The 26,531-nt window shown below is 46.0% G+C and overlaps 8 protein-coding genes across 8 annotated transcripts; 3 read left to right on the forward strand and 5 right to left on the reverse strand.

Moving 5' to 3' along the window:
• Positions 1 to 1,610: 1,610 nt before the first annotated feature.
• On the forward strand, positions 1,611 to 2,670 carry N7462_007208 (putative inositol phospholipid biosynthesis protein Scs3; the record flags this gene model as incomplete). The annotated part of the gene is made up of 2 exons (XM_057078926.1): positions 1,611 to 2,486; positions 2,569 to 2,670. 2 exons carry the CDS (start codon positions 1,611 to 1,613, stop codon positions 2,668 to 2,670), a joined length of 978 nt encoding a protein of 325 aa, XP_056931596.1.
• Positions 2,671 to 2,860: 190 nt separating this feature from the next.
• N7462_007209 (uncharacterized protein) lies at positions 2,861 to 4,172 on the reverse strand (the record flags this gene model as incomplete). The annotated part of the gene is made up of 3 exons (XM_057078927.1): positions 2,861 to 2,913; positions 2,978 to 3,241; positions 3,332 to 4,172. 3 exons carry the CDS (start codon positions 4,170 to 4,172, stop codon positions 2,861 to 2,863), a joined length of 1,158 nt encoding a protein of 385 aa, XP_056931597.1.
• Positions 4,173 to 4,539: 367 nt separating this feature from the next.
• On the forward strand, positions 4,540 to 5,889 carry N7462_007210 (putative erythromycin esterase; the record flags this gene model as incomplete). The annotated part of the gene is made up of 1 exon (XM_057078928.1): positions 4,540 to 5,889. One exon carries the CDS (start codon positions 4,540 to 4,542, stop codon positions 5,887 to 5,889), a length of 1,350 nt encoding a protein of 449 aa, XP_056931598.1.
• A 1,890-nt stretch (positions 5,890 to 7,779) lies between these two features.
• On the reverse strand, positions 7,780 to 10,848 carry gua1 (GMP synthase (glutamine-hydrolyzing); the record flags this gene model as incomplete). Its single annotated transcript, XM_057078929.1, has 22 exons — positions 7,780 to 7,816; positions 7,876 to 7,934; positions 8,035 to 8,187; positions 8,243 to 8,416; positions 8,474 to 8,515; positions 8,589 to 8,600; positions 8,660 to 8,674; positions 8,731 to 8,759; positions 8,846 to 8,889; positions 8,938 to 9,014; positions 9,074 to 9,105; positions 9,158 to 9,545; positions 9,596 to 9,624; positions 9,686 to 9,758; positions 9,812 to 9,936; positions 9,990 to 10,054; positions 10,124 to 10,132; positions 10,186 to 10,225; positions 10,275 to 10,307; positions 10,362 to 10,488; positions 10,619 to 10,642; positions 10,804 to 10,848. 22 exons carry the CDS (start codon positions 10,846 to 10,848, stop codon positions 7,780 to 7,782), a joined length of 1,632 nt encoding a protein of 543 aa, XP_056931599.1.
• Positions 10,849 to 12,886: 2,038 nt separating this feature from the next.
• N7462_007212 (Dyp-type peroxidase) lies at positions 12,887 to 15,052 on the reverse strand (the record flags this gene model as incomplete). The annotated part of the gene is made up of 8 exons (XM_057078930.1): positions 12,887 to 13,518; positions 13,572 to 13,859; positions 13,916 to 13,995; positions 14,053 to 14,178; positions 14,231 to 14,329; positions 14,383 to 14,663; positions 14,726 to 14,951; positions 15,003 to 15,052. 8 exons carry the CDS (start codon positions 15,050 to 15,052, stop codon positions 12,887 to 12,889), a joined length of 1,782 nt encoding a protein of 593 aa, XP_056931600.1.
• Positions 15,053 to 16,833: 1,781 nt separating this feature from the next.
• N7462_007213 (putative galactose oxidase) lies at positions 16,834 to 18,876 on the forward strand (the record flags this gene model as incomplete). The annotated part of the gene is made up of 1 exon (XM_057078931.1): positions 16,834 to 18,876. One exon carries the CDS (start codon positions 16,834 to 16,836, stop codon positions 18,874 to 18,876), a length of 2,043 nt encoding a protein of 680 aa, XP_056931601.1.
• A 3,968-nt stretch (positions 18,877 to 22,844) lies between these two features.
• On the reverse strand, positions 22,845 to 24,911 carry N7462_007214 (MFS general substrate transporter; the record flags this gene model as incomplete). Its single annotated transcript, XM_057078932.1, has 10 exons — positions 22,845 to 23,074; positions 23,129 to 23,224; positions 23,273 to 23,340; positions 23,398 to 23,604; positions 23,662 to 23,739; positions 23,800 to 23,975; positions 24,031 to 24,225; positions 24,282 to 24,445; positions 24,505 to 24,547; positions 24,600 to 24,911. 10 exons carry the CDS (start codon positions 24,909 to 24,911, stop codon positions 22,845 to 22,847), a joined length of 1,569 nt encoding a protein of 522 aa, XP_056931602.1.
• Positions 24,912 to 25,291: 380 nt separating this feature from the next.
• N7462_007215 (proline racemase family protein) lies at positions 25,292 to 26,329 on the reverse strand (the record flags this gene model as incomplete). Its single annotated transcript, XM_057078933.1, has 1 exon — positions 25,292 to 26,329. The coding sequence occupies one exon, from the start codon at positions 26,327 to 26,329 to the stop codon at positions 25,292 to 25,294; it is 1,038 nt and encodes a 345-aa protein (XP_056931603.1).
• Between the last annotated feature and the right edge of the window lie 202 nt (positions 26,330 to 26,531).

Genomic DNA, 26,531 nt, shown 5'->3' on the forward strand with positions numbered 1-26,531 from the left:
TGAGAGTATAGTTGTCGTAGTCGTATGTCGGTCCTCGTCCGACCGGGAGGAGGGGCTAGTTGGGCCCAACAAGAACTTGGAGGCATCAGGCTGACCTCGAATACGGTGTGATCCTTGTTCGGGTTGTTGGTCATCTCTGTAATCGGCATGCAAATGCGAACCCGACAGTCTGGGCAGTTGCCACTCGAGGTGGAGATGAAGAGAGCCCAGATTCCGATCACCGTAAGGATAGTCGAGGGGGTGCGCAAACAACAGGACCCGCTTCCCAGGCCTATCTTCCGTGTCGAATTTTGTGGAAGCAGGGCTACGTTCAGGAGCGTCTTGATCCGGCGTCGGGATTTGGTGAGCCCGTCAATCCGAATAGGTTTTAATCACCTCATTATACCCCAGACCTCCAGCAAGGCCGGAGCTAGTCTTTCGTGGTGGCTCGGAGTCGGTTGGTGCCTGTCTCGAAGCAGGACGGGCATCACGTGGTCGGCTGCAAGATTGGCCTGCGGCAATCGGATTATCAAGTTGACATTGCTGTATCTCGTGGGGTAATGGGAATGATCGGAGCTAGAATTATCTCTAAGGGGGTCAAGAACCTGTATCCAGAAACGATTTCTAGCGGTCCGTGGAAAGATACATTAGGAGTAGACCATACAGCCGAGACGACCTATTGGTCAACCCAGTGAATGGATATTAGTATTTGGTATCTCTGCATAAGAAATGCCAATGAGGCATGACGACAAACCGCATCGATGCTTCGGGAACAAAGCTGGTTCGGGAATCGGGAAGAGCAATAGAACTCCTCAAGATCATAGCTCCACACCGGCTTGAGCCAAGCGCAAATTGACCACATCAGACGAGTAAGGTCGTGCGAGATATAGATTGGCAGGAGCCAATCCTATACTTCACATGAAGAGGAATGGAATCTTCTAGCGTCCTCTTGGTATTCTGGAACAATCATATTGAAATCTAGAAAAAGTAGATGAACTCTATCCCGAAGGCACAGCATCCGCTGTATCCGCTCGCCATGTCATGCTTGGTGGGTTGTCTAGTAGTTCCTGGCACTTCATTGCCGATAATCCATTCATAATTTCTTCTCACTTTTTGAGTCATTCATCGATGGAAATCATTAAAACGTATGGAATCATAGTATGTTAAGGTGCACTCGTTTTTTGCCGTCCTATCTGGTTGCTCCGAGCGAGGCGACTGACGTTCGATAGTGTCATTCATGTAGCTATTCAATACAAATGAGGAACTAAATCCAACTTAAAATATACATTGTTTCTCTGTTTCTCATCTCGCATCCGGGAAATCATTATTCATTTATTCTTTGTACGAGGGCCAAAATCAGTGCCACAAGTCACTCACTCAGTCGGGGCTGGTTATGTCTGCCTGACATCTGAGGCATGAAAAGTTGGTGCCTCGGCAGGTCGAAGTTGATGTCATCCGTCCAGCTATCGTCGGCGTCGGTCTTCCCAGTTTCTTCTGCCTTCGCGTCTCCAATTGTCAGAAAACGATGCCACCCTGCTGATTCCTGCCATTTACTACACATCATACTGAATAAAAACAACCCATCTGGTCCTGAGAGGTGCTCCCAACCTTGAGCCTCTCCATCGACTACCATGGCCGCACCTGTCCGCTCTGCCCCCTCGCCGGCATTCCTCCTAATATATCCAGCGACTTTGTTGGTGGGTTCGCTGTTCTCAGCGATATCACCGACTGCTCGTGGCACAAATGACCGACCTCCCACGATTTCGGCCCCATCCGGAGCTTTGGCACCCTCCCTCGCTGCGGACCTCCATCTCTCCGAGAGCCCAGTCAACTACTTTGCGCGAAAAAACAATGTTTTCAATATATATTTCGTCAAAATAGGGTGGTTATGGACAACCTTGGCCTTTACTTCCCTTCTTCTCTTCCAGCCGACGTACCGTTCTTCCTCTTCGTCTTCCCAGTCCCAACAACAAACCCGACTGCGTCGCTCCCTCCAAGCCTTCCTCCGATACGCACTCGCAACGACAGTATGGTATTTGATGACACAATGGTTCTTTGGTCCCGCAATTATCGACCGCAGCTTTGTGATCACAGGCGGGAAGTGTGAGGAGGTCCTAGACAAAGTGAAGAAGGTGGGCTCGGAGCCAAGCCCCTCGGCACAACTCGAGAGCCTCTTCTCAGCTATGGCATGTAAAGCCGCTGGTGGAGCATGGAGAGGCGGTCATGATATCAGCGGACATGTCTTCATGCTAGTCTTAGCGACTGCTATTTTGTCCTTCGAGGTCATCGGCACTAGAGCCTTTGCGGCTTTTGCATATTCAGAGGTGGAGGTTACTCGCGAACGAAAGGCCAGTGACCCAGACACATCACAAAATGGGAGTCAAAATGAGATTTCTTCTAGTAGTGTACTTACAACATGGTCACTGAGGTTCGTGTGGGGTGTTATTGGATTAGGTTGGTGGATGCTTTTCATGACAGCCATCTGGTTTCATACATGGTTAGAAAAGGTGGGCTTTCCCTCTCTTCTATTTATTACGACTCCAAGCATTCGTTCGAATCTAAGATTCATGGCTAACTCATACTTCTTAGTGGTCTGGCTTGACTGTTGCTTTAAGCACTGTATACGTTATTTACATTCTCCCACGGAGACTCAAGCCATGGAGGGATGTTGTTGGAGTTCCGGGTTTATGATGATTGCATTTTCATGGATGCATGTGTAAATATAGTTTTTACTTGCTCATAGATTGTATTCGCCTAGGGCATCACAAATTTTCGCAATATGCGAGTACCTTTGCAAACAACATACAGCCGAAGGATCTCTCAATCTCAACGTGTAGAAAGGACAGCCTTCTGCTCCGGAACCATGGATTGCTTGTTGAAATTACTTTTGTTCGATAAATTTGGATTCTGGACCAAAGTATCCTGCACAGAATGCTGCAGGGCACGAAAAGGTAAGCTAAGGAGCCTCCTCCAAGAAAGGTGGGTATATTACACTTACCACCAGGGATCAAAGCTGACGCATACATCACCCGCGTGATCGGTCGAAGGTCCTCGGGCGTGAGACCCTCGGAGATAGACAATTCCATGTATGGATCCCACGCGGCAACGATCGCGTCTGACCAGGTCTTTAAATCGATGGCGCGATCCTTTTCTGTCGTCTGCTCGGATTGACACTGCAACCCAAGACAAGTTCCAAATTCTCGGAATGCCAGACGGAACTTGATGTTGCGCTCAAGATACTGATTAATTTCGAACAGGTTATCTAAAAGCAGGATTAATTAGCATCTCTGAACAAATGATACCTACTAGATGGGCTTATTAGGGTAGAAGACGAAAGCGTAAGGAAACTGACATAGCTGCTCAAAGCAATTTTCTGCTAGGTCAGAGGCCCATTTTTCTCTCTTCGCAAACCAGTGGGCTGTCCAAAAAGTCATGCCTAGATCTAGCGTGTCGCTAGAGGGAAAATGCGGCCCTCTACGTTCCATAATTCGCTTGTAGTCGGAGATCTCCTCCGCCAGGATCTCTCCCTCTCCAGCGTCCATCGCTGTAGCTTGGAGTAACCGAAAAGTAACATACCCATCGATAGGATCCAAATTTCCTTCGGTAGGGACTAGGGGAGTTGATAGATCCATCGACATTTTCCAAATGGTTCGCGGATAACGCTTAGAGCGATCCACACAAAATTTTGGGTGAATAGCATGCGCAAGCGCCACAGCCTGTTCATTATACTTTATATCGCCAGATGCCTTAGCCATTCGATTCAGTGCAAACATCCAGAGTGTCAGGTAATGATGATACTGTCCATCGCAGTCGGAACCATGCTCATCTGTCTTGCCGATTCGTAGACCACCGCCGAGTGGATTGCTGTCCGTAGCCCCCGGTAAACGCGACTGGCCATCTCGGGTCCAACCTAGTATATTATGGACGGTATTAATGAGCTGATGCGCTAGCTTCAGATATCGATCATCATTCAAAGCTTCTCCGCCTGCTCGACGATACTCCTGGTGCATTGTAAGAAGATTGATTACTCCAAATGCATCAGTCCATAAGTATCGGCCTCGGTGCCCGCCGGACCTAGGGGGTGGGGTCCAATTCTCGGGGTCAACTATGTTACTGAAGCTGCCATAGATTGACTCCATCGCTTGCTGGAAGCGATCAACTTTCGGTGAGGGGCTACTGATTGGGAGCGCCATCTTTGTACCCTGATGGAGACGCTCAGCGGGCTGGATGTGCGGGATAGGAGTAAAAGAACGAAACAGAGAGTTAGAGCAAAAGATATGCAGTTTTCGCCACATGAAACGATTCATAGGAAATCGAATTTTGTGCTTGGTTTGAAGTTTTGGGTTGTCAAACTGGTGGTGACTGACAAACCAAACCATTCGACCCGATTAATTGGTTGAACCGTGAAGTCATGATGACTGGACGGTTACTCGAGTGTGATCTCAGCCTTTGGCATTATGAAATAATCTAATAAATACCGTTTTTTCGACAAAATCTCCTCTCTAAAAAAATTATTATGATCTTATGAACCGTCTCTCGTGGCGACGTCTATCTTCCCCAATGGCACAGTTACAGGCATTATTCAATGAGGCTTTAGAGCCGCTCCCGCCGATCGAGGACCCCAGCTTCGCATCCTATTTCGACACCTTTGCCGATAAACAAGTGGTTCTTCTCGGGGATGGTAGTCACGGTACATCCGAATTTTATGCTGCGCGTGCGGAGATTACAAAACGGATGATTGAACAACATGGCTATACTATAGTCGCTGTTGAAGCAGATTGGCCAGACGCGGAAGCTATCGACAGATACGTGCGCTTGAGACCTGGTCCCCAGGCCCAAATTGGTGGAAAGGCAAAAGGTTTCGAGCCTTTCAAACGATTCCCGACCTGGATGTGGCGCAACCGCGAGATGCAAGATCTTGTCGAGTGGATGCGCGACTGGAATAACTCTCAACCACCTGAAAAGCGGGCTGGATTTTATGGGTTGGATCTCTACAGCATGGGAACCTCAATTCGTGCCGTGACGGAGTACCTTGACCGCGTGGACCCGTCAGCAAGTAGGGAGGCACGAAGACGATACGGATGTTTGGAGCCATGGGTCGACGATCCGACGGCCTACGGCCTGGCCTCGATACGCGGTTTGGAAAGTTGCGAATCTCAAGTCATGGCAATTTTGCGCGACCTTCTCAACAACCGTTTGCAATACTTAGAAAGTGACCCCCATGATGGCGAGGAGTTTCAGAGTAGCAAGCAGAACGCCTACCTTGTCCGTGATGCCGAGAAATATTATAAGGCAATGTACTGGAGCTCAGCAACTTCGTGGACACTTCGTGACACGCACATGTTTGACACACTGCATCGAATTCTACAGCATCGTCCACCGCCAGCTAACAAGGCTATCGTTTGGGCGCATAATTCTCATGTCGGAGATGCCAGGTACACGAGCATGGGTATCCGCCGCAACGAAGTGAACATTGGTCAGCTCTGTCGCGAAAGACTGGGCCATGAAAATGTTGCCATTCTCGGATGTGGCACTCATTCCGGTACTGTTGCTGCCGCGCATGAATGGGATGATGATATGGAAGTAATGTCCGTGAATCCCTCCAGGCCTGATAGCTGGGAAATAGTGGCACATAACACTGGCGTACCAAGGTTTATTCTTGATCTGCGACGCGAACGCATTGATCCTAGTCTCCGCGCTGCTCTTTCTGCGGAAAACCGATTGGAGCGATTCATTGGTGTCATATATCGCCCGGACACCGAGAGAATCTCCCATTACTCCCAGGCACAACTTCACAAGCAGTTCGATGGGTATATTTGGTTCGATGAAACCCAAGCTGTTCAGCCCCTAGAGATCATTCAACCCGTCACAGCCCTTGGAAAGGAAGAAACCTACCCATTTGGTCTTTAATCATTGCATGGTCTTAAGTTCGCCATTGTTGATTATCTTAGGTTCGTTGGCCTTGCCCCCTGCCCCATAATTTACTCCAACTCATATATTTTACGAGTGAAGCCGAACCGTTTTTCATCCAGACGTCTCATACAGGTGAATTTCCAGAGAACACCAAAAGCGCAGATCTCTGTTAAACTAATCATTTATACTATTAGAGTTTCTATAGCCGGAACGGAGACCAAAGTCTCAAAAGTCCCTTAAAAGTATTTTGTGGATAATTAAATCCTGCCTTGATTACTAGTCAGTTCGGTCGTTGTCCCTTCCCAAGTTGAAAGACGGCATCCAAAAGAGGAAACAGATGCTGTCTGAAGGGAAGGATGTGTAGGACTTGTATCTCTCACTATCAGAAATATGGGGCTATATTGGTAACGAAATTGTGCTGGATGTGTCAGATAGACAAAGTGGGCGGGGAGAGCTATCTGCGCACCGATGTAGCTATCGCTTTTATAATGCAGGAGATAGCCTATAATGTAGTATGTAATAGCTCTTGTATACCGGGGCAGAAGAGCTCATACATGAGTTTAAAGCTGCTCAGGCATAACGAACCCACTTAATCAGCATCCACTATCCATAGTTACCTCTTTCACTTTCTTAATACCTCATCATTTCAACCTATCATCATTTGAACTTTCACTTTCCTACTATCTCACTTTTCACGCTGTTCACCTCAACTACCAACTCTCATTTTTTTGCACCTCTTATCTTGTCCTCGCCTCCCACCTTACCCCCTATTACATTTTACCCTTCCAACCAGTTACATCATCCTCAAGAACTCCAAGATGCTGAAAAGAAAAGTGAACGAAGATTCCCCAGAATAAACAAAAAAGGAAGCAAAGACCGTGACCAGACGCGGTACGGAATATTCCGAGATCCGCGAGAGGATTTCTACGACGGCCAGAAACAACTCGACGACTCGGGAAGACGCGCTTTACTGACGTTTGACCGGCGAACTTGGACCCCTGAAACACCAATCAGCTTCTTCATCAGAGACCCGCGAAGACTGAAAAAGGCTGGAAAGAAGGAAGCCATTGACAAGTTCCTAGCGTACCGCGAGACCCTAGTCTTCGATGACGATAAGCTCCAAAACCTTCCTCCACCAATCGTCGCTCTCTCCGATGAATGGGTCGAAATCATATGCAGAAAGGTCACTTTGCTACCAATTGGTACAAACAGGAAGCTGAGTAGTGGTAAAGATGATGTTCCATTTCTAACGAGAGGAGTATGCTAAGGAATGAAAAGGGGGATGTCATAAGCATGCGGTAACAGCTGACCAGGAGCAAAGAAAAAATACATTCAATGATCCCATTAACTCAGTAATGCTTCCAAGAATGGGCATTACAGGTATTGAATAGTTGTCAAAACCGCCCTGCCACTAATCGTGATCTTGAGAGAAGAGCAGCCCGTAGGGTGGAAAACAACCAAAGAACTTTAGTCACTCTGCAAACTGATATCTTTCCATACCGAGTAACTAAGCCTTTTATCACCTCTTTATTCGTAGAAGACAAGCTTCTTTCTCATTTATAAAACAGCGCAGGCAATTGTCATCATCGCCGTCACTATCATTACTGCACCACCGCTTGAAGTTACAATCCAAATCACCGATCGCATCTGCAGCCGAGAGAGCCTCATATGAACAATGGAGCACCCTTTCATTCTATCAAATGCCATGATTCGAAATTATTATATCTTTGAAGGCCGCTACCATCATGATACAATGATTTTCATCATCCTTCTTACTAGTGCTTTTCTAGAACAGCCTCCAAACGCCAAAATAATCAATTACTGTCTTTGTTCCTAGTCTACCCCAATAAGTGCTATATTTTCAACCTGCCTTCCATCTAGTATGGTCTACTCTAGCTCAATAGTGCCAGGGGGCTTGGAGGTTCTGGAAAGATGATCTTAGCTCAATACTAGCAGTCAAAAGAGGCGAAGAATTTCACTTACAAATCATAGACAACCCGGGCCACACCATCCACTTGGTTGCAAATAGTGCGTGAAACATCCTGGGATGAATAAATTAGTACTTATAATCGAGAATAATATTCGGTTTGGGGTTCGGGGAAAGGTAGTGGGGTGATTAAGTATAACAAGACCTTGACTCACCTGGAGGAACTTGTTATCAAAGTCGAACACTTCCGCACTCATGAAATCTTTGGTGCGAACAGCACGGAGAATAACGATGTAACCCCAAACACGCTGATCACCAAAAACACCAACACTGCGGTTAGTATCGAGACCAGCAAAGGCTTGGGAAATCTAGGAGATGTTAGTTTGCAAGCTTGCATTTCAATTCGTCTGCATGAGGCCTTACCTCGTTGTAGAGGCCGGCCTCCTTGATCATGCTAATAAAGATATGGTCGGCCTTGCGGGCGATCTCTACTCGCTCCTGAGTAACGTCGCCGAGAATGCGAATAGCAATACCGGGGCCGGGGAATGGGTGCCGATTGACTAGCGACTCATGAATACCAAGCTGTCGACCAATAGCCTATATAGCCCTTAGTATAATTGAAGATAAGAATTCACCCTTTGAGGTTGAACCTACCCTAACTTCATCTTTGAAGAGAAGTCTAAGTGGCTCAATAAGCTGTAATTGAAGTCATGTTAGATGTCTCCTCTTAAATGAAAATAAAATTGAAAAGATAAAAAGGCACACTTACACGCAAGCCTTGCTGAAGTAGCCATGTTGATTAGTATTAAATCCAAACGATGCCAAGCTAGTTCAACTTACGCCGTTCATCATGCGCTATATGCTGGTCAGTTGCAATACTCTCTCATGTTGGGGATAATGTTCTTGCTCACCTCAGGCAGACCGCCAACATTGTGGTGAGCTATCTCATGTCAGCTTTGTCTGGCTCCCCAATTTGTTCTATTATACAAGTTTGTCTTTATAGAACTTCAATGTCGCTTAGCTTACTCTTGATAGTAGCCGATGGCCCGCGGAAGCTCAGAGACTCAATACTGAAATATTATAAGCTTGGGCTCAGAAATTAGCACAAGAAAACTTACACATCAGGATATAGAGTTCCCTGCAAGAACCATTCCACCCGCCCTGAGTTAGGGGTGTTCTCTGCTTCTTTCTCGATCTTGGGAATCCCGTTAGCTTTGCCAGGTAGAGTATAGCTTTGGAGAAAGTTGAGCTTACCCTGATAGCCTCTTTCTCGAACAGGTCGATGACTTCAATGTCGTTAGAACCCTATCGCAACCAATTTCGTAGCTTGATACGTACAAGTTGAACCAATAATCTTTCGCTTCTTTTCGGGATCAGCGACACCTGCAAGGCGAGTCATAAACAGCTCGCCGGCTTCGACAACTGTAAGATCAATGCCGAGATGGTGTCCGAGAGTCTCCTTGACCTCCTCGCACTCATTGAGACGCATACAGCCAGTGTCGACAAGGATGGCTTTGAAGCGGTCTCCAATAGCTTCGCGCATAAGGGCCGCTCCGACAGTGCTATCGACACCACCGCTAACAGCTCCAAGGACGAGCGCACGATCACCAACAAGCTCCCGGATACGAGCGATCTCGATTGGAACAAAGTCGCCCATTTTCCAATTCGGTTTAGCTCCACAGATATCAACACTGAAGTTGCGGAGAATCTCGCTTCCGCGGGGTGTCTAGATTCAACTATTAGAGGAATCCTATAATACTTGAGGGGATGACAAACGTGTTCGAGCTCGGGATGGAACTGGACGCCTAATTAACTTGCGTTAGCATCTTGTCGCTAGACAACAAACGTAGTTTTGGGAGAACAAACCGAAAATCGGCTTCTCGCTATGGGCAATGCCGGCGTATTCTGAGTTCTTGGTGGCAGCAACCACCACGAAGCCCTATTAATGAAGTCAGTAATAGTGACCGAAGAGTATATAATGATTTGACCCACTGTAGGCAGGCTAACTAGCTTGTCGAAGTGGGACATAAATGCAGGCATGGCATCGCCCAAACCAGCAAATAGCCGGTCGACATGGCTATTGACCTTGGTGATCTGGACGTCGGCATGTCCGTACTCTGTTGTGAATGTGTCAGAAGTAATTCTTGAAATTATTTTGAAGGTTGCAAACCTCGCGCCTCTCCTCGAGCAACATTCGCCGAGTCAATCCGCCATGCGATCTCCTGGCAACCATAGCTGGGCGAATCGAATTGTATTAGTGCCATGAAACTTTCTATATAGTGTCGGCATTAAAGGAAGTCATACCAAATACCCCTATAAATTTGTGTAAGTCCATGTTGAGAAACGTCAGAGATAGGAACACTCACAGGATAGGTACGTCCAGGTCAAAGACAGCGGGGTCAACATCTACACATGTGAGTACAGGTAACAGCAGATTTGGGAGAGAAGACCTTACGAGGCGAGCCCTCGTCGTAGACAGAAGAAGGACCTAATGACTCAGTCAGACCTCATCACAAAAGTTTTATACCGACAAACGTTATACCTCCAGAGAAAACAATTCCTTTGGGTTTCCATGTCAGATCAGCGATCTTGGTGGTACACGGAAGCAGCTCAGCGAAGACGCCGAGAGCTCGAAGTCGACGTAGGATCAGATGACTCGTTTGAGACTTCTAAAAGTCAGAATTTGCCATTCAAAAGTATCAGGAGCTGGGTAGCCGTGATGAAGCTCCTCGATTCCGAGAATCCAAAGCTCCACAAATAGGCCGACGGAGGGGAGGGGGACTCCTAAAATTCACGTACGCCAAAGTCGAGAACAAGTATGGTCTAGAGACTCAATTGTCAGCCAATCCATTCATTTAACTTCTCTTCATCAATTGCGCCCAAACACCCGATTGAGGGGTGTTCGATCGGAAAACGCAGAATGAGTCACTCGCAGGAAAGCTTTCAAGCTTCCATTCAAGTTCTGCATTGCAAATGGTACATACATCGAAGTTCTTGTGAGGCGCTTCGTCAATAATGTTGGGAGCCATTACGACGATGGTTTCAGTGGCGTCCTGAGAAGGTTGTCGGGCTCGCAAATGCAGAAAAGAATGTTGAAGTGAAGGTATTGAAGTGAAAAAAAATATGTTGGGCAGTACCGCCTGCGGGGCCGCCTCGAAGGACACACCGCCTTAGAAGTAGTCAATTCCTGAAAAGTGAACAACACCTGTTTCAGATCAAATAGATCGCTAGTCTACGTCTTCTGGTTATTTACAATCATATGGGAATCATTTAATGAAGTCGGGTGTATACCCAGATGAATTATGCAAGAAATATGACATCTCAAGTTTTTGGTTGGGCGGTATTCTTCGTGGAATGAAGGCGGTGTATAGAAAAAAATCTGTAATCTTATCTACGCCGCGGGGCAAGAACAGAGAGAACCAGCGTGGTGGGGCAACCATCCAATCTCTGACGCGGTTAACTACTCCCTCGCTTCCAAACTGATGTTTACATTCTGAGTAGTATCAAAAAAGCAATGTCACAGAAAAATTTGTGAGAACTGCTAACAGTATCTGTAATGAGCAAGGTCTGCGCTTTCTTCTCATCAATTTTCCACAGTCTAATAATTCTACAAATAATCGATAGTCACTATCCTCTGCGCTAGAAGCCCTCATAATAGATAATAGCATTGACAATACAAGTACAGCTCCCGCAGTGCCTCCCATTATAGAACTGGGCTCGTTCATTCTCCTGAGGGAAGTCATGTTAGCAATTAATAGTATAATTTCACGTTAACAGAAGTTACGAGGTGGAAAGATAAAAGACATTGGAGAACTGACAGAATGGAGAATCATCAAACTGAGATATGGCCTAGCACAGGCACGTCATTGATAGACGTAGAGATGGGGTTTGAAATTATGAGAGCGCGGCTCAAATCCCTGATAGAATGGATGTTACTCGATATCAAGAACGCATGTAATTTGTGACAACGCTGATGGAATGCACTGCGCAAAAGCAAACAATGACGGGGAAATATGAGGACTGGAGGAGCATCCCCCTTCCCCTTCAGAGGAGTTACTCTCCGTATGACAAGAATGGCTTGCCACTAGGAGGCATCAAGAAATTCTGAAAATTGACGGTCGTGGGTGGTTTCGCCCCAAGAACCAAAATGTTTGAATCTGCCACGGGCTTTTATGGCTTACAGCCTGGCTATCATTCCATGGAAGTGGAGAAAATCTGACTGATTGACCAAATCTTTACATCTGCATTTTTTTTCTCAAAGCTTGAATCCTAGGGGAAACAATAGTGAGCGATTATCAGACTTTGAGTTGCTGAAGAATCATGAATCCAAACACTCACTATTCCATCACCTGGAGTTATTCTGACCAGGCTCAGGCTCGTCCACTGCCTCGAAATAATAGAATCGCAGACATTTCACAAGGATGCCAATCAATTTCAAATCAGGCGGCAGCTTGAAGACCTTGCTACGGAATGTAAGAGGCTTATAGCTTTCTGCGGTCATGGCATCTTTGCTCCACACATCCATCCAGTCGTGCTAAGAGGAGGGTATTGATGGCAACACCATGAGTGGAACTGGCACAAATCTGTTTATGGAGCTGCCTCTCCCCGCTCTATCTAAGTACGGTGTTTTGTTCTTTTTTTTTCAAGATTCGTAAGCGAATGGCATACATACAATATAGAAATAAGACCTCTGCTGAATCTCAAGATCCAGTCTGTTGAAAATACAAAAGGCTAAGTTTGCTCTCCTGAACCGTCTGCGAATCTACAACTAATTGGCGGTATACTGCTCTGACAGATGGTGCCTTGACAATAAATATATAAGTCTGGTCTTAAATTTTTGGAAAATTTTGCATAATAAAAGCATGGAAACTTCAAAATTGCACTCATAATGTCTAATGCACCCGAAAATTCATTTTGATAAACTCTGAAGAGGGCTCACACCTAGAGGTGCTAGAAGAAGAATGTATCTTGGTTGCCTCTGGTCTGCAAGCAGGGAAGCCATATAGATCGCATTACCTCCCAAATCTTGGAAAGTCTGATCCTGTTTGACAACTTGAGTACTGCAGATCACTGGCGGACCAGGTCAATCCTTGCACACTCCTCTTTTGAATTGGACATTATCAGGCTCAGTGTCTTGCCATCACCACTCCAACTACCATCAAACTGGTAATAATGTGCACCGTTTCCGTCAACACCTTTAGTTGTAAAGGTACCAGAGCTCATTCTTATAGATTTGTAGAGCTTGTTAATGCCGTTCTTTACGGTTCCATACGAATCCTCGCTGAAAGTGAACAGAACATAAAGCGGTGCTCCATCTTTCCGCCCTTTTGGAAAAACAACCCACATATTTTCGTTGCTCGCGAAAGAATCGTAATTGAATTTGCCACGCCAAACTTCAGACGAGCCGCAGCAGCAGTTGTCTGAGTTTGAGTGACTGAGAGACGTCGGCCTTCCGCCCAGCTCTCCAAGAAGGCTTAGAGATGGCGAGAAAAAGTAATCTCCTCCATTGGACTGAATAAAGGGGAGAAAGCTGGTTGTGGTATTCTGACCTTTACCATCAACCAAGCTAGTCGTCAAGATTTTGTGCTTTGGTTTTTGAGGCTTCTTGACGAGTTGGCCCACGATTGCATCTTGTCCTGGGTTGACGCCACCGGTATACTCGGTCTTGTCGGCTGGGAATGTGTCCAAATTGATCCAGCCTTAGGAAAAGAGTCAATGGATTGGTCCAGCTCATCGATTTCATGTTACTCACTTCTTTTCAGAAATTGAAAGCCATTACCAATACTGGATTGGTAGCATGTGAACATCAGTCCTCGATCTTGCTCGGTCTTGGTCTCGTTGATTCCGACTTCAGGCCCATAGGGAATGCCGCGACGCATGATATCATTCATATCTCTGTCGCTGACAATGCTTCGAGGCTTAGTTTTGCGCATGTGTGAAGCAAATGGACAATTGGTGTGATTGTTAACGTCATAATTGAACTCGTTCATCCTTGCATCTTTCGGACAGTCCGCATCGGGATGTAGTTCAACAGGGGCCCCTAATCTCTGTCTCAGTATCTTGAAATACAATTCATATTGCAAGCATATTACTTACCGCTTTTCCAACGTCCCACCAGCCGTGCCCCTAACTGGTCTTCGGTAAAATTAAGTTTAGGAGCCTCGGATGCTAGATAGCTACAGTCATAGCGGTCAGCTCATTGTCCCAAAGATGTGAGTACCGACGTGGCTTACTTGTTGAATTCCGGTACATATTGTTTGAGTTTACGGACAACGAGGTAGCTGCCGTCCTTGGCCCAAGGTGGGTGTTGGGATTTTGGCTCATTGTTCATCTCCCCGTCGTGTCCGATGATGATGCGGCTATTGTTTTTGAGTCAATGGATGACTATATTCAATTCCATGTAAAACTTACCCTGGGCGGCACATATGTTGGTAATTGCCATCTCCCTTTTCGCATGTCTTATCAAAGCCCGTTAACCGAGGCTGCGAAATGGCATCCAGGAAACCGAAACTGTGGTGGTATTAAATTGAGTGTTTTCCAATCTAGAGAACTCGAAGACTTACTGCTCATGCTTTGCGTTCTCCTCGGGTCGTTCTCTGCCATCAAGGCTAATGATATGCTTGATTCCTTGAGTCGAGCTGAAGTATTTCTTAGCCAGCTCCGCCGTGGTTTGCTTAACCTTCGTTTCGGTCCCGCACACCAACACCACGCCATCAACGCCACCATTTTTCGCTTTGAATTCATCCATCCATTCCTCGATTCTGTCTCTACCCTCGTTGACCATATCATTTTCCATACCCTTGCGAAATGGGTCATCCCTGAAGCGGTCCTTGTCCTTGTCCAGCTACAACAAAAGCAAGGGTTCAGCACTGGCTCACAGCCATAAAGATCATTATGATTATTTACCTTCTGCATTCCTTTGAAGCTGAAAGCAATATTGACTGCAGCTAGCTCATGCAATGTACCAGGCTGCGAGGCTTTAACCTCGTGGATGTCCTTTCTGTGGCCTAGCGCATCCGCGGAAGACGTAATGACTTTATCATCCAGCAATTTCCCTAGACTAGGCTTGAAGGCACTGGCATCAGCGATCTGAAAGAACCAAAAAATCTGGTATTTTTTTGCCAGACCAGGCCTGATGAATGTCAATACGGAAGCTAGCAGAGATATAGACAGAAAATCTCACCAGATATCGCCTTGGATGTTGTCAAGATTGGGAACTTCACCCACGGCCATTTTGTACTTAGTGAATCTCTGTCAGGTATAGGTCCACAAAATTCGAAATAGTAGATTTGGAAGAGAGGATTAAATAAACCTCAATTTGTGCGGCCTTGGGCTTGCTTTTATAGATTGATGTGAAGTGCGTGCTGCAATTTCCTCCAAAAGGCACCCCACATGTCGTCAACAGTCAAAACAACTTTTCGTCCACCGCATAATTGGGCAGATGTAACTCTAATTTTGGCCCCTCTATTGTCTCCATTGGAATAGACACTGCTTGCGGAAGGTTTTAGCACTGATGGTACATTGTAGACCTTGTAGTTTGGTTCATAGTGGTATGTGGAGAGTGTGTTCAGGGACTCTGGGATGTCAATGGATTACTTGATCACGTAATTCGCAATCCCTTGGACGTAGACATGGCTGAAGAATACGGGTGTTGCGGGGGATAGAAGATATGCTGCAATACCATGCTACACAACCAATGTCAAGAAATTATATGAATCCCTGGTAAGATTCGATGAACGGAGCCCCCTTTCCTTTAGGAGCTTGTCGTAGTCTGGCTGTGTCAGTGAATGCGGCACTGTAGGAGGGTTATCCATTTTCGTCAACGATTGCATATACCACCATAGCCCAACTGCCGTCAAATTCTGGGAGCGTTACAGTGAGATAGATCCATAATTGTCCTTACTTTCTTATACAGATTTGCGACTGGCGAGCAATTTCAAATCTTCTGAAATTCATTGGCTGACGATTTGACACTGACAGGTCGACCGGGGCGCTGAAAAGAAAAAAAATGGAGAAATCACAAGCTCAGAATGTCCCACTGTATATGGCCAGATCTACATGACTTTGAACGAGTGATCTACACTTCCAGACTGTTGCATAGTATGATACGACACTGTGGCTAGCATTCCTGTTGTGGTTGCACTATACTTGTCACCATAGTAGATAGTAGGGGCTCCTTCCTGTTCTTGTAAACAACAATTGTGTGAGCATGTCGATGGAGACAATGAAGTCTACTTCTCGAAGTGCAGAATATAACGGGGAGTACCATTCATATACCCATTGAGGCTCAATTGCTCTGTAAGCTTTAGCCTATCGAGTAATAACTTTTATGGTAGGCGGTCGAGGAGATGACAGCTAGGGATGAATAGGGTTGCGGTGGGTTATGGGGCACTCCCGGGCCCGGAGGCGTGCCGTTAAGGTTACCGCTTTGGCTTTACATTCCCCCTGACCGCGTCCTAGTCCACATTCCACTTTTACCATCTAGCATGCCGCAATAGGTCTTTTGAATCTTTCAGAAGCCTTGGATGCAGATACATGCATGTAAATTCTACTTCCTACTATCAATATGGTTGGAATTTTGATTCTCAGCTTCTAGTTCACCTTGACATAACTAGCTATTGATGTTGCGCTGCTTGATTAATGGACTATATAGAAGAAACGGAATTCAGCAACATTCGCAGCCTGCTGAGAAGGTAGACAGGCACACTGGAAGGTTTTAATATGCCTATCTCCGCGGAACAATATGTTCCTGGGCTGATACATTCCAGATGTATCTTGATATGGATCAACGGCCCTGGCCTTTGTTACACGAGCCATGCTTGTCTCGTTCCCCGGTCAGGCCTGGCATGGCGACCAAAGTATTGTAGGGCATCAGATTAGCGACCATAATGGTCATTTTAAAAGCCTCGCACAATGCAATGCATGGATTTGGGAGTGTCCCTGCACCTGCAAGGTTTTCTGCTTGAGTCCATGCCTGCCTTTTGTGACCCGAACACATTTACTCCATTCTCAACATGAAATCTCGATGGTATATAGGAGTTCTGCTTGGGACAGCGAGGGCGAGGGACCTCAGACATCTCGAGTCTCTGTATCGCGAAGGAAAGACACCTGATACCGCCGTGATAGGTGGCAGAAAGGTTGCGACTCTGTCGCAGCCTCTGCCGCAGGGCCAGCCCATCGACCGATCCGGATGGAAGCTTCAATGCTCTACAATTGCCACTGGTCACGACTGCGATCAAACAATCGATAATTCGACCGACACCTTCTGGCAGAGTGCGGCCAGCAGTGACGCCCAAACCATCACTGTTGACTTGGGGAAAGAACGGACCATAAATGGATTGACAATGGTTCCCAGACAAGATGAAGAGCAGAACTTCATCTTAGAGCATCAAATACTTCTCAGCACTGATGGTCAAAACTGGAGTGAGGTCTCATATGGAACCTGGTGGCCGGACACGGCCATGAAGCTCTCAGCATTTCAGCCTCGAAAAGCCAACTACCTACGTCTGTCTGCTGCAGCAGAAAATGGCATTGCCATTGCGGATCTGCAAATCTATGAAACTGAATTCATTCCTCCAAACCCTGCCTTGGGTGCTTGGGGCCCAACAATTGATTTGCCCCTGGTTCCCGTCGCTGGGGCCGTTGATCCAATATCTGGTGCAGTGGTGACCTGGTCCGCCTGGGGACACGAAATCTTCACTGGCAGTCCGGGTGGCGAGACACAGACAGCCACTTGGCATCCAAAGGATCACTCTGTGACTCAGAGAGATGTCGAAAATACGCAACACGACATGTTCTGTCCCGGTATCTCGACCGACCAGAACGGTAAGATTGTCGTCACTGGCGGAACCGATCAAAGTCGGACCAGTATTTACAATACTACCGTGAGTCGTTGGTTCAAAGCAGCGGCCATGAATATCGATCGTGGGTACCAGGCAACGTCGACCTTATCGGATGGGCGGATCTTCGTCATTGGTGGTTCTTTCAGCGGCGGGGTTGGCGGTGGTTCGGAGGGCGAGCGTGTTGCTGCACTTGGCAAAGATGGCGAGGTCTACGATCCTGTCACCAATCAGTGGAGTAGAATCTATGGCGCCCAAGCATCGGTTATGCTTACCGACGACGTTCGCGACTACCGACAAGATAATCACGGCTGGATATTCGCCTGGACCAACGGCTCCGTTTTCCAAGCTGGCCCTAGCAAAGCGATGAACTGGTATGGTACATCTGGGAATGGCACCACCAGTTCTGCTGGAGACCGCACTGGCGATGAGGACGCCATGTGCGGAAATGCGGTCATGTACGACAGCGGCAAGATTCTCACCTTCGGTGGCTCTCCCTGGTACGAAGAAAAATCTGCGACGACTAATGCTGCCATCATCACGATTGACCAGCCTGACCAGAATCCGTCCGTCGAAAAGGCAGGTGACGGGATGTTCTACAAGCGCACTTTCCATTCCTCTGTTGTTTTACCAGACGGCTCGGTATTTGTTCATGGGGGTCAGGATGTCGGACTTCCTTTCAATGAAAGCGGCGCCCATTTGACTCCAGAGCGATTCATTCCCGATACCAATGGCGGCGAATGGGTCGAACAACAAAGGAATAGCGTCGTCCGTGTCTACCACAGTCTCGCGTTATTGCTTCAGGATGGCACAGTATTCACAGGTGGGGGTGGTTTGTGTGGAGATTGTAATGCCAATCATTTCGACGGTCAGATCTACACGCCTCCCTATCTCCTGAAAGAAGACGGAACTCTGAGGACCGACCGTCCTGTTATCACAAGTGTGTCACCCAGTGAGGTCAAGCCGGGAGATACTGTCGAAGTCACCACTGACAGTGGTGTCGACGAAGGAGCGTCGATCATCCGTTATGGCTCAGCGACACACACCGTGAACACTGATCAGCGACGCATTGGTGTTAAGTTGACAGCGGACGGCTCTAATAAATACAAGTTCCAGATTCCTGCGAAGGCAGGGATTGCTCAGCCTGGGTATTACATGCTTTTTGTTCTGAGAAACGGGGTCCCCAGTAATTCCGTGAATGTTCGAGTAGCAGCTTGAACTACATGCATTGAATACAAGAGCTAATGGTCTTGAGCGTGAGAGTGGTTGAAGATTGGCTATATTTATTTCTTGATACATGTCGAATCCACTTGACACGTTGAAAGATGGTGGCACTGTTTCAATTCTAGCTTTAATATTATATTCTCGTATTTTTATGAGGCCTTGAATCTCACTTCCATTAATTATTAAGTGTTGGAGATTAATAAGAAATATGCTTGCCGGAGGAAGACTTACCTGTTCTCCTAAACCAGTTAGAACAAAGGAATCAAAATCCCCCCATCCAGTCACGTTACCAAAATATGAAGCCGGACTAGTATCATGAGCCAAATCGGAGATCCAACCATCTAGACCCGATTGAGAAATTGCCGCTCCTAAATTACCGAAAGTATAGTAGGCATCCTCTGATGGAGTCATCATGGCTTCAGGTACTGAAATCGGCGTACGAGCCCTTCCGATACTTGATGCTTCAATGGTCGAACTATTTTCGTTCTTTCGACCTGTGATTTTGGTTGCTTCCCTTCGAAGTTCTTCAAGCACAACCACATATCTCAATGGAAATGACGACTGGGAGCCATATTTTGCGAGATTTTCTTGAGCCTCCTCTCCCACTTCGAGATACCGTTGGTGATGAATAGCAGGCCTTCGTCGATTTTGTATGACATAGACATAGAGGACCACAATGGCACAAAAGACATAGTAGTTTGTAAACTACTGTAGTTGTTAGTCAAATGATTAAAGTAGTTGTTCTGCAGACACTGACCCAAAATGATTTGTACATGCGTTGTGTCCCACAAAGGGTTCTGAATATCTCAGCAATCTTGGTAGCAGCTTGAAGGCATTTATCCACGTTTTCTTCAATCAATTTGCGGAAATGTGGATTTATTTGGCTCTCTTTTCCCCCTCGTGGTGTCAAGTTTTGCAGAATGAAAGGTCTATACAGCAAAATCTCTGCGTGTGAAAATGCAAGATCCAAGACCGTTTGCTGTCTTTGATATATCACTTGAAGTAGCTCTATATTAGAGGTATCCAGAAATGTACCAATCTCAGATCTCCACTGGCTTAGAAAAGAACTATATTTCTGTGCAATATTAGCCTGTACCTCAAGTGAACGTTGTTTGATTCCATAAAGATCCTTCAAAATTCCACTAATGATCCTTGAAAGTCTGAAACCAAAGTTGTCAGTATTTCGTGTCAGTATTTCATGTGAGCTCAGAGTTCTACTCTCATACTTTACGTGGAAAAGTGGTGCCAACATAATGCTTTGCCGTTGAGAGTCAACCTGCAAAATGGCACTTTTGGTAATCTGGGAATCATTCACACAGATTGGAAGCTCCTTGAAAAGACTTGTTAGCAACCGCATAGTTTCCAAAATAATGTCTAATATTCACTTGATCAATATCTTCATCATGAAAGATTCGAGGGCGCCCTAGTGCAGCGCTGAGATAATTGTCCAGACTATATGCACACCAAAAAACCCTCTTTCTGCTCTCTTCCTCCACGTGATCGGGAGCAATCCCGCATCGACGGCGTCGATTTAGCCCAATCGCAAGGGCTAGCCGTGCAGTCGTACCGAAGAGGCTCCAGCAGTGATTTATTCTCGATTCTGAAAGCAAATAAAAGCACTGTGCTAATCGGGCTTGAATACTGGCGAGCTTTACTGGGCCCTTCTCTGCCATAAGATGACTGTCTGAGGCGGCGAAGTAGGTTTTGCTATCGACATATTAGCAAATTCCGTTCAATTCGCATCTATCTCCAGATTTTCAGCCTCTCAAGGACTATGAAGATATACTTGAATTTACCTGTTTACTGATTCCGCTATAGATCGATCACAGTCAGATAAGTACTGTTTTCCCTGCGCCATAACCATCAAGATCAAAGCTTTGATAGCCCGATTAAGATGTTTTTCTTCTCCATTCATGCTGGAATAAAATTCCTCGAGCCACTTTTGCACTGTCGCTTGGTGAAGAAAGCGGTGAGTAGGAAAGGAGAAATCAAAATACCGATCAACTAAGAACTTGGCTTCGTCGAACGGAGGTAGGACCAAGAAACTGGATTCAGACGGCGGAATCAGAGCATCACCAAAATTGATAAGAGGTTCTGCTGCTGAGTACTTCAAATTTTCATGGAGTCTTTTCTGCACCCGAAGCAGAAAAGACACACCAGAAGCAGGACCTACATAATGGCCTTCTAGATCGGTTTCGTTTGGCTCCGGAGAATTTCGAGAAGATACGATCGGTGATTCATCGTTTCTGGCTGTGGGTATACCAACAGATGCCAAACAGTCTTCTGAACTGTGTGATACTGGCTCAAATCTTGATAATGATTCTTTTCCTGACTCCAGAAAGATTGAATTGTGATCTCTGGATAACCTATCAATGCCTGGATCGTCACGTTGTTCAGTTGAGTGGTCCGATCGTTGTGGAACTTGCTGCTTTGTGTGAATATGCTGATCTGTTCTTTGTTTCTTGGCTCGAGTCATAACTGCCGATGCTTTCAGAGTAACTATATCCTCTTGGCCGACAACGGGAATATCTGGAAGCCTGCCCCTCTTGTACCCAGCATTGTATTGGCAGTTCTCCTCTGATCGTACGCAAAGTGAGCAAGGGATAGTTCCAGAGCAACGGAGCTTTCTTCTGTGATGAATATTAGTATTGAGGCATGATATCCCAGAAAAATATCTGGTCACCTTTTGCATGTGTCGCATGCACGCGTGACACGAACTCGTTCTTTGCCCCGACGACGTTTATTCGCAAGAAACTCAGACATACTTCAGTCAACGCAAGGCCTCCTTATTAGACAATGACACCGTGAGAGTCCTTCAATATACGGCAGAAGTTCGAAGAGAAGGCAAAATAGGAATTCAAAATTTGCTTTGTCTTAGGCGTTATTCACTAGCTCCAGGGTACCCCGCAAATTTGGTCACATTCCCCCTTTTCTCGCCGTAATTAGTCTCCATCTGTCATTTATTGTACCACGTAAACCAGATTCCCTCGCCCGTCGCTGAAAGATGCCTGGCTTTCAAGTATAGTTTTCTTCTCATAAAATTTCTGTCTTTCACTAATTTTCGATTGCTCTTATTTGAGTAAAATCCTTGGTAGCAGAAGAAACCGCATTTGATCGGGCCTACTTCAGATGCACCCAACCTTCTATTGGATATCGTCAATAATCTTGCGTTCAAGAAATTTCTGGAGATACCAGTATTTTCTCTGCTATGACCCAGAAATTTGAAATATTACAGAATCTGGGGCGGCGGCCAAATAGGCCTCTATGCATAAGCCGACGCCAAGAACAGGATTTTTATCAACTCGGAAAAAGATCCGGAAAAGCTAGCTTGCCGTAACAAGCTAGCAATTTGGATATCCGCAGGATTAATAAAAAAGGGTCCAGAAATCTTTAATTAAGACCACAAAGTTTGTTAAAGAGCACTTGCAGCATTAAATATCGCAAGATAATGATACCTACTTCTATGTGATGATCCCTTATAGGTTCTATTATTCTGTGGGTGGTGAATATGTCAATATAGTAGGATGCTGTATAGGCCTGTAACGGCGGGGTCTAATTGAACGCGATATTCAATGCGATGATGTCTACCTATCTAGGTTTACTGTAAGGAAGTGTTTAATATCCTCTACCTCGCTGACCAGCGTGTTACAAAGCAAGTGGGGAGTTGAGTATCCCTGTAATGGCCGGACACATGGCGGGTATGTGGGTCCTCGCTGTATCGGAGGCATCTTTGCTCTACAGAATATACTTAATGAGTCGTAGCATTGACAGCGAACGACAATAGTGAGAGCTTATCCATTCAGGACAATTCTATGCGATTGAAATCAACAACACACGTGAAGCAATCTCAATATTCTAACAAGGCTCTCACTGCCTGTGCAAATCTTGGTTTCTTATATTCCATAAAATTTTGCTATTGAGTGGTCCCTATATAAAATCCACGATCCTCTATGCCGTACTGCTTACAGCAGGAATCTAAATCCTTGCGCAACCGCTCGTCCTGGTAGTCCATTTTCTTCATTCCTGTTCGCTTCATTTTCATCCGCTCTCTGAATAAAAGTACCTTCTTCTTCATCTAACTGCTTGTTCAAGCGCCCAAGCACCACCCGAATTACCACGGCGAAGATAATTGTCATTGCTGACATGGCGATATTTACAGAGAATGCTGTCGTGTATTTTGGGCTTGCAGAGTCTGTTAAAATCAGTGAGCAAGGGTTTCGACATGTGAAAATCCGGCACAACTAACCGGGATACAGATAAGGTGTGTATATCTGACAAACGTTGCTAAGGCAGTTGATGAGGGCTAGGGCAGCAGCTCTCTTGGTAGCAGGGCGAGGAAGAACTGGAAATGTCAAAAACTAAATATGAATATTGATTCTAAAGAACTTACCATTTGAAATATAGCCCAGTAAAACCACATATCCTGCATATATTGCCCCAATCATGAGACACATTGCACTGTAGAGGAAACGTGAGCTAGAATGCATTAACAATTCTCAGTATAAGTTAACTTACACATATCGAGCTGCGAAATTTCTAGTTGCAACTGCGATGCCAAAAGAAGCGATAGCAACGAATGGCGGCAGAACAATATGCAAGAATCTTTCGCCTGTTTTATCCGCATGCCACGCGTTGATCAGAATCACAATGGTGCCGATCAAGTATGGTGGTGTTGTGAGAAGAAGTGTGGTGATATTATCTTTTCCAAGTCCAGCCATAACACTAGAAGAATGTAAGAACCTCAGTTTGCCCAGGTTTTGTTTTCAATAGGCGACGAACATTGGGAAGAATGTGGTAACAGCCCCGGAAGCAGTGCACCCATAAATTGCGCCGAGTAGAAGCCATACTTTGTAGTCCCTAGATACTATTGTTAGAAATATATTTGCAAGACCGAAAGTTGAGGAGCTATCCACATACGTGAAAGCAAGCTTAGCACCGTGAAAAATGGATTGGTGCTGACTGTCAACCCAATCATCTTCACCAATATCCTCTTGAAGACGCCATGCTGCAAGCTCTTTTTCATGCTCACTTAGCCAGGAAGTTGTCCGTGGCAAGTCTGGAATGATAAAAATGGAAATTATGGCCACGAAAACCTATTGGTCGTTAATGACAAGTCAGACAGGCACCAGGTTAAGGCTGATGTCTCACAGTCACTGTCCCTTCAATGATAAATAACCACCTCCAAGCTCCAATTCCTCTTGCGCCATTCAACCCGCCGGTAATACCTGCAGCAATCAAGCCTGAAAAAGCCCCAGAGAGTAAGGACCCAGAGTATAATAGAGCGGTTCGCTTGACAAGCTCCTTGCGAGTGTACCATGACGAGAGAAGATAAAGACAACCTGGCTAGTTTGTTTGTTACTAGACAAATCAGTAGCTCAGGTCATGCAGAATGTTCTCACATAGTAAGCGGCTTCTACAAATCCAAGTATAAATCTGCAAGCCAGGAGTCCACCGTAATTTTGAGTGGCGGCAGTAGCGCTGGATACTATGCCCCACGCCAGCATACACACTGGAAGGTAAATGGAGGGTTTTCCGAGCTTGTTGAGAATCATATTTGATGGAACTTAGAATAAATAAATTAGCCGAATTTTGTTAATATTATGGCCGAAGAGGATGTAAAACCTTGCATCAATAAGTACCCAACAAATAGAATACTGACGGAAGTCTGCTCAAAATTAGTGGCGAATTGGAACCTCACTTGTCGTTCTTGAATGCACCTGGTATTGATTGCCATGAAGGTTCAGATCTTCTGCTAGGCCAGCAAGCTTTGCCGAGGCAATGTTGTTTCGATCCAAATAGTTTAAAATATACATCACAACGATCATGATGAGCAGTCTTGCATCAACCTTACGAACAAGCTTTTTCTCCAATTCCTGCCTTTCCTCTGGCGTCAGGCCTTGTAAAAATTCAGGCATGCCAGCCATCATCGTATTGATGCCATCTTTGATTGAAGCGGTATATTCCACGTGGTCAGACGCACTACCTTTGCTACTCAACATGTTTTCGGGGTTGACGTTATGTTGCTGCATAGGTTTGAGCTATTTCGTAACAATTGAGATTTGTGGAACAAATATTTAGATTTTGCCAAGTTCTTGGCCAGTTTAGCTGTCTTCTATATCTAAGTTGTGATATATCCGAGGAAAATGCGGGGTTGTGCGAACGATCTGGGGTTGCGCTCGGAAAATCCCTCGAAGCCATCTCGGATATCTCGGGCTCGGGCTTAAGCTTCTGTCGGAGAATTCACAGGCTTTACTAAAATAATACGAGAGGGGAATGCTTGACACCCAGATCTAGTACTTGTTACCGGTTTTCTCGCAGTGAGATACGAATTTGAATATAAATGCTTGTGGACACTGGTTTTTCAATGCCCGCTCCCAAAGTAAACCAAAGTAAACCTCAACATTTCCATTCAGTTTGGGCACATGTGCCATTGATCACCCACCCGAAATCCTTCTTGGAAGGGATCGGTCGAATCGATGACTACCTGCTTGAATCCTGTAATCCAAGCCCGACCTTTAACTGTGGGTAAAACAGCTGGGTACTGGCCGACACTGGTCGTTCCGCGAATCCGACATGTAAACTCGGTTCCCAAGATGCTGCGATGCTTGAAAGTCTCTCCCTCTTTAATTTGACCTCTCGCATGCATGACCGCCAGACGAGCAGATGTCCCAGTACCACAGGGACTGCGATCAAATCGACCCGGGGAGACAACCACGGTATTGGTTGCAACTTTGATGCCATCCTCTAAGCTTGGGGGCTCGGTGAAACCTATGACGCTAAATCCCTTGATCGCGGGGTTTTCGGGATGAACAGGGGTGTAGGCTGCCTCAGCTGCCCGTTTGATCCGCTCACCAATTTCAACCAATTGACGAGCATATTGATTGCTGACTTTCAACCCTAGCGAAGCTGCGTCGACCAATAAATACATCATGCCTCCGTATGCAATGTCGACTGATATTTTTCCAAGTCCAGGGACCTGGAGCTCATAATCAAGCTCCAGAACAAATGAGGGAACATTGTTGAACTCCACGTTCTTGCATTTGCCTGCCTCACATTCCGCGGTGACTGTCACCAAGCCAGCAGCAGTATCAAGTGCCACTTGAGTAGCTGGCTCCTTCATCGGAATCATGCCTGTTTCCAACAGTACTGTCGTGGTACAGATGATGTTGGACCCCGACATTGGGGCATATTCTTCACACTCCATGATCAGGAACCCAGCATCAGCTCTAGGGTCACAAGGGGGAAGAACCAGATTTATGTTCATTGAGGCCCGACCACGGGGTTCGTTGAGCAAAAGCTGGCGCAGGCTGTCTTTTTTGGTCTCAAAGTGAACAAGTTTATCAAACATGGTCTTTCCTGGTACATCAAGAACTCCGCCGGTGATCACATCGCCAACCTCGCCTTCCGCATGGCATCCAACAACGTTGATTGAGCGAGAGAATGGCATATCTGGATAGTGGATCTCAATGAACTTCAGACTGCTCTGGAATCACCCTTGGTAACAAAACTATGTTGACTTGCGGTCTTCAATACACGTGAGAGACCCTTGAAAAAAGGAGTTTGGCTGATTGCTTCATGCCAAATCTTTGCGGTTCGCATTGTTTATAAATAGCGGCAACGGTTTCCGGAAGAACTTTCCCAAGTTTCCC

The sequence above is a fragment of the Penicillium macrosclerotiorum genome, assembly GCF_028827735.1.
Source record: "Penicillium macrosclerotiorum strain IBT 26536 chromosome Unknown utg000007l_segment0_segment0, whole genome shotgun sequence".
NCBI classification, from domain to species: Eukaryota; Fungi; Ascomycota; class Eurotiomycetes; order Eurotiales; family Aspergillaceae; genus Penicillium; species Penicillium macrosclerotiorum.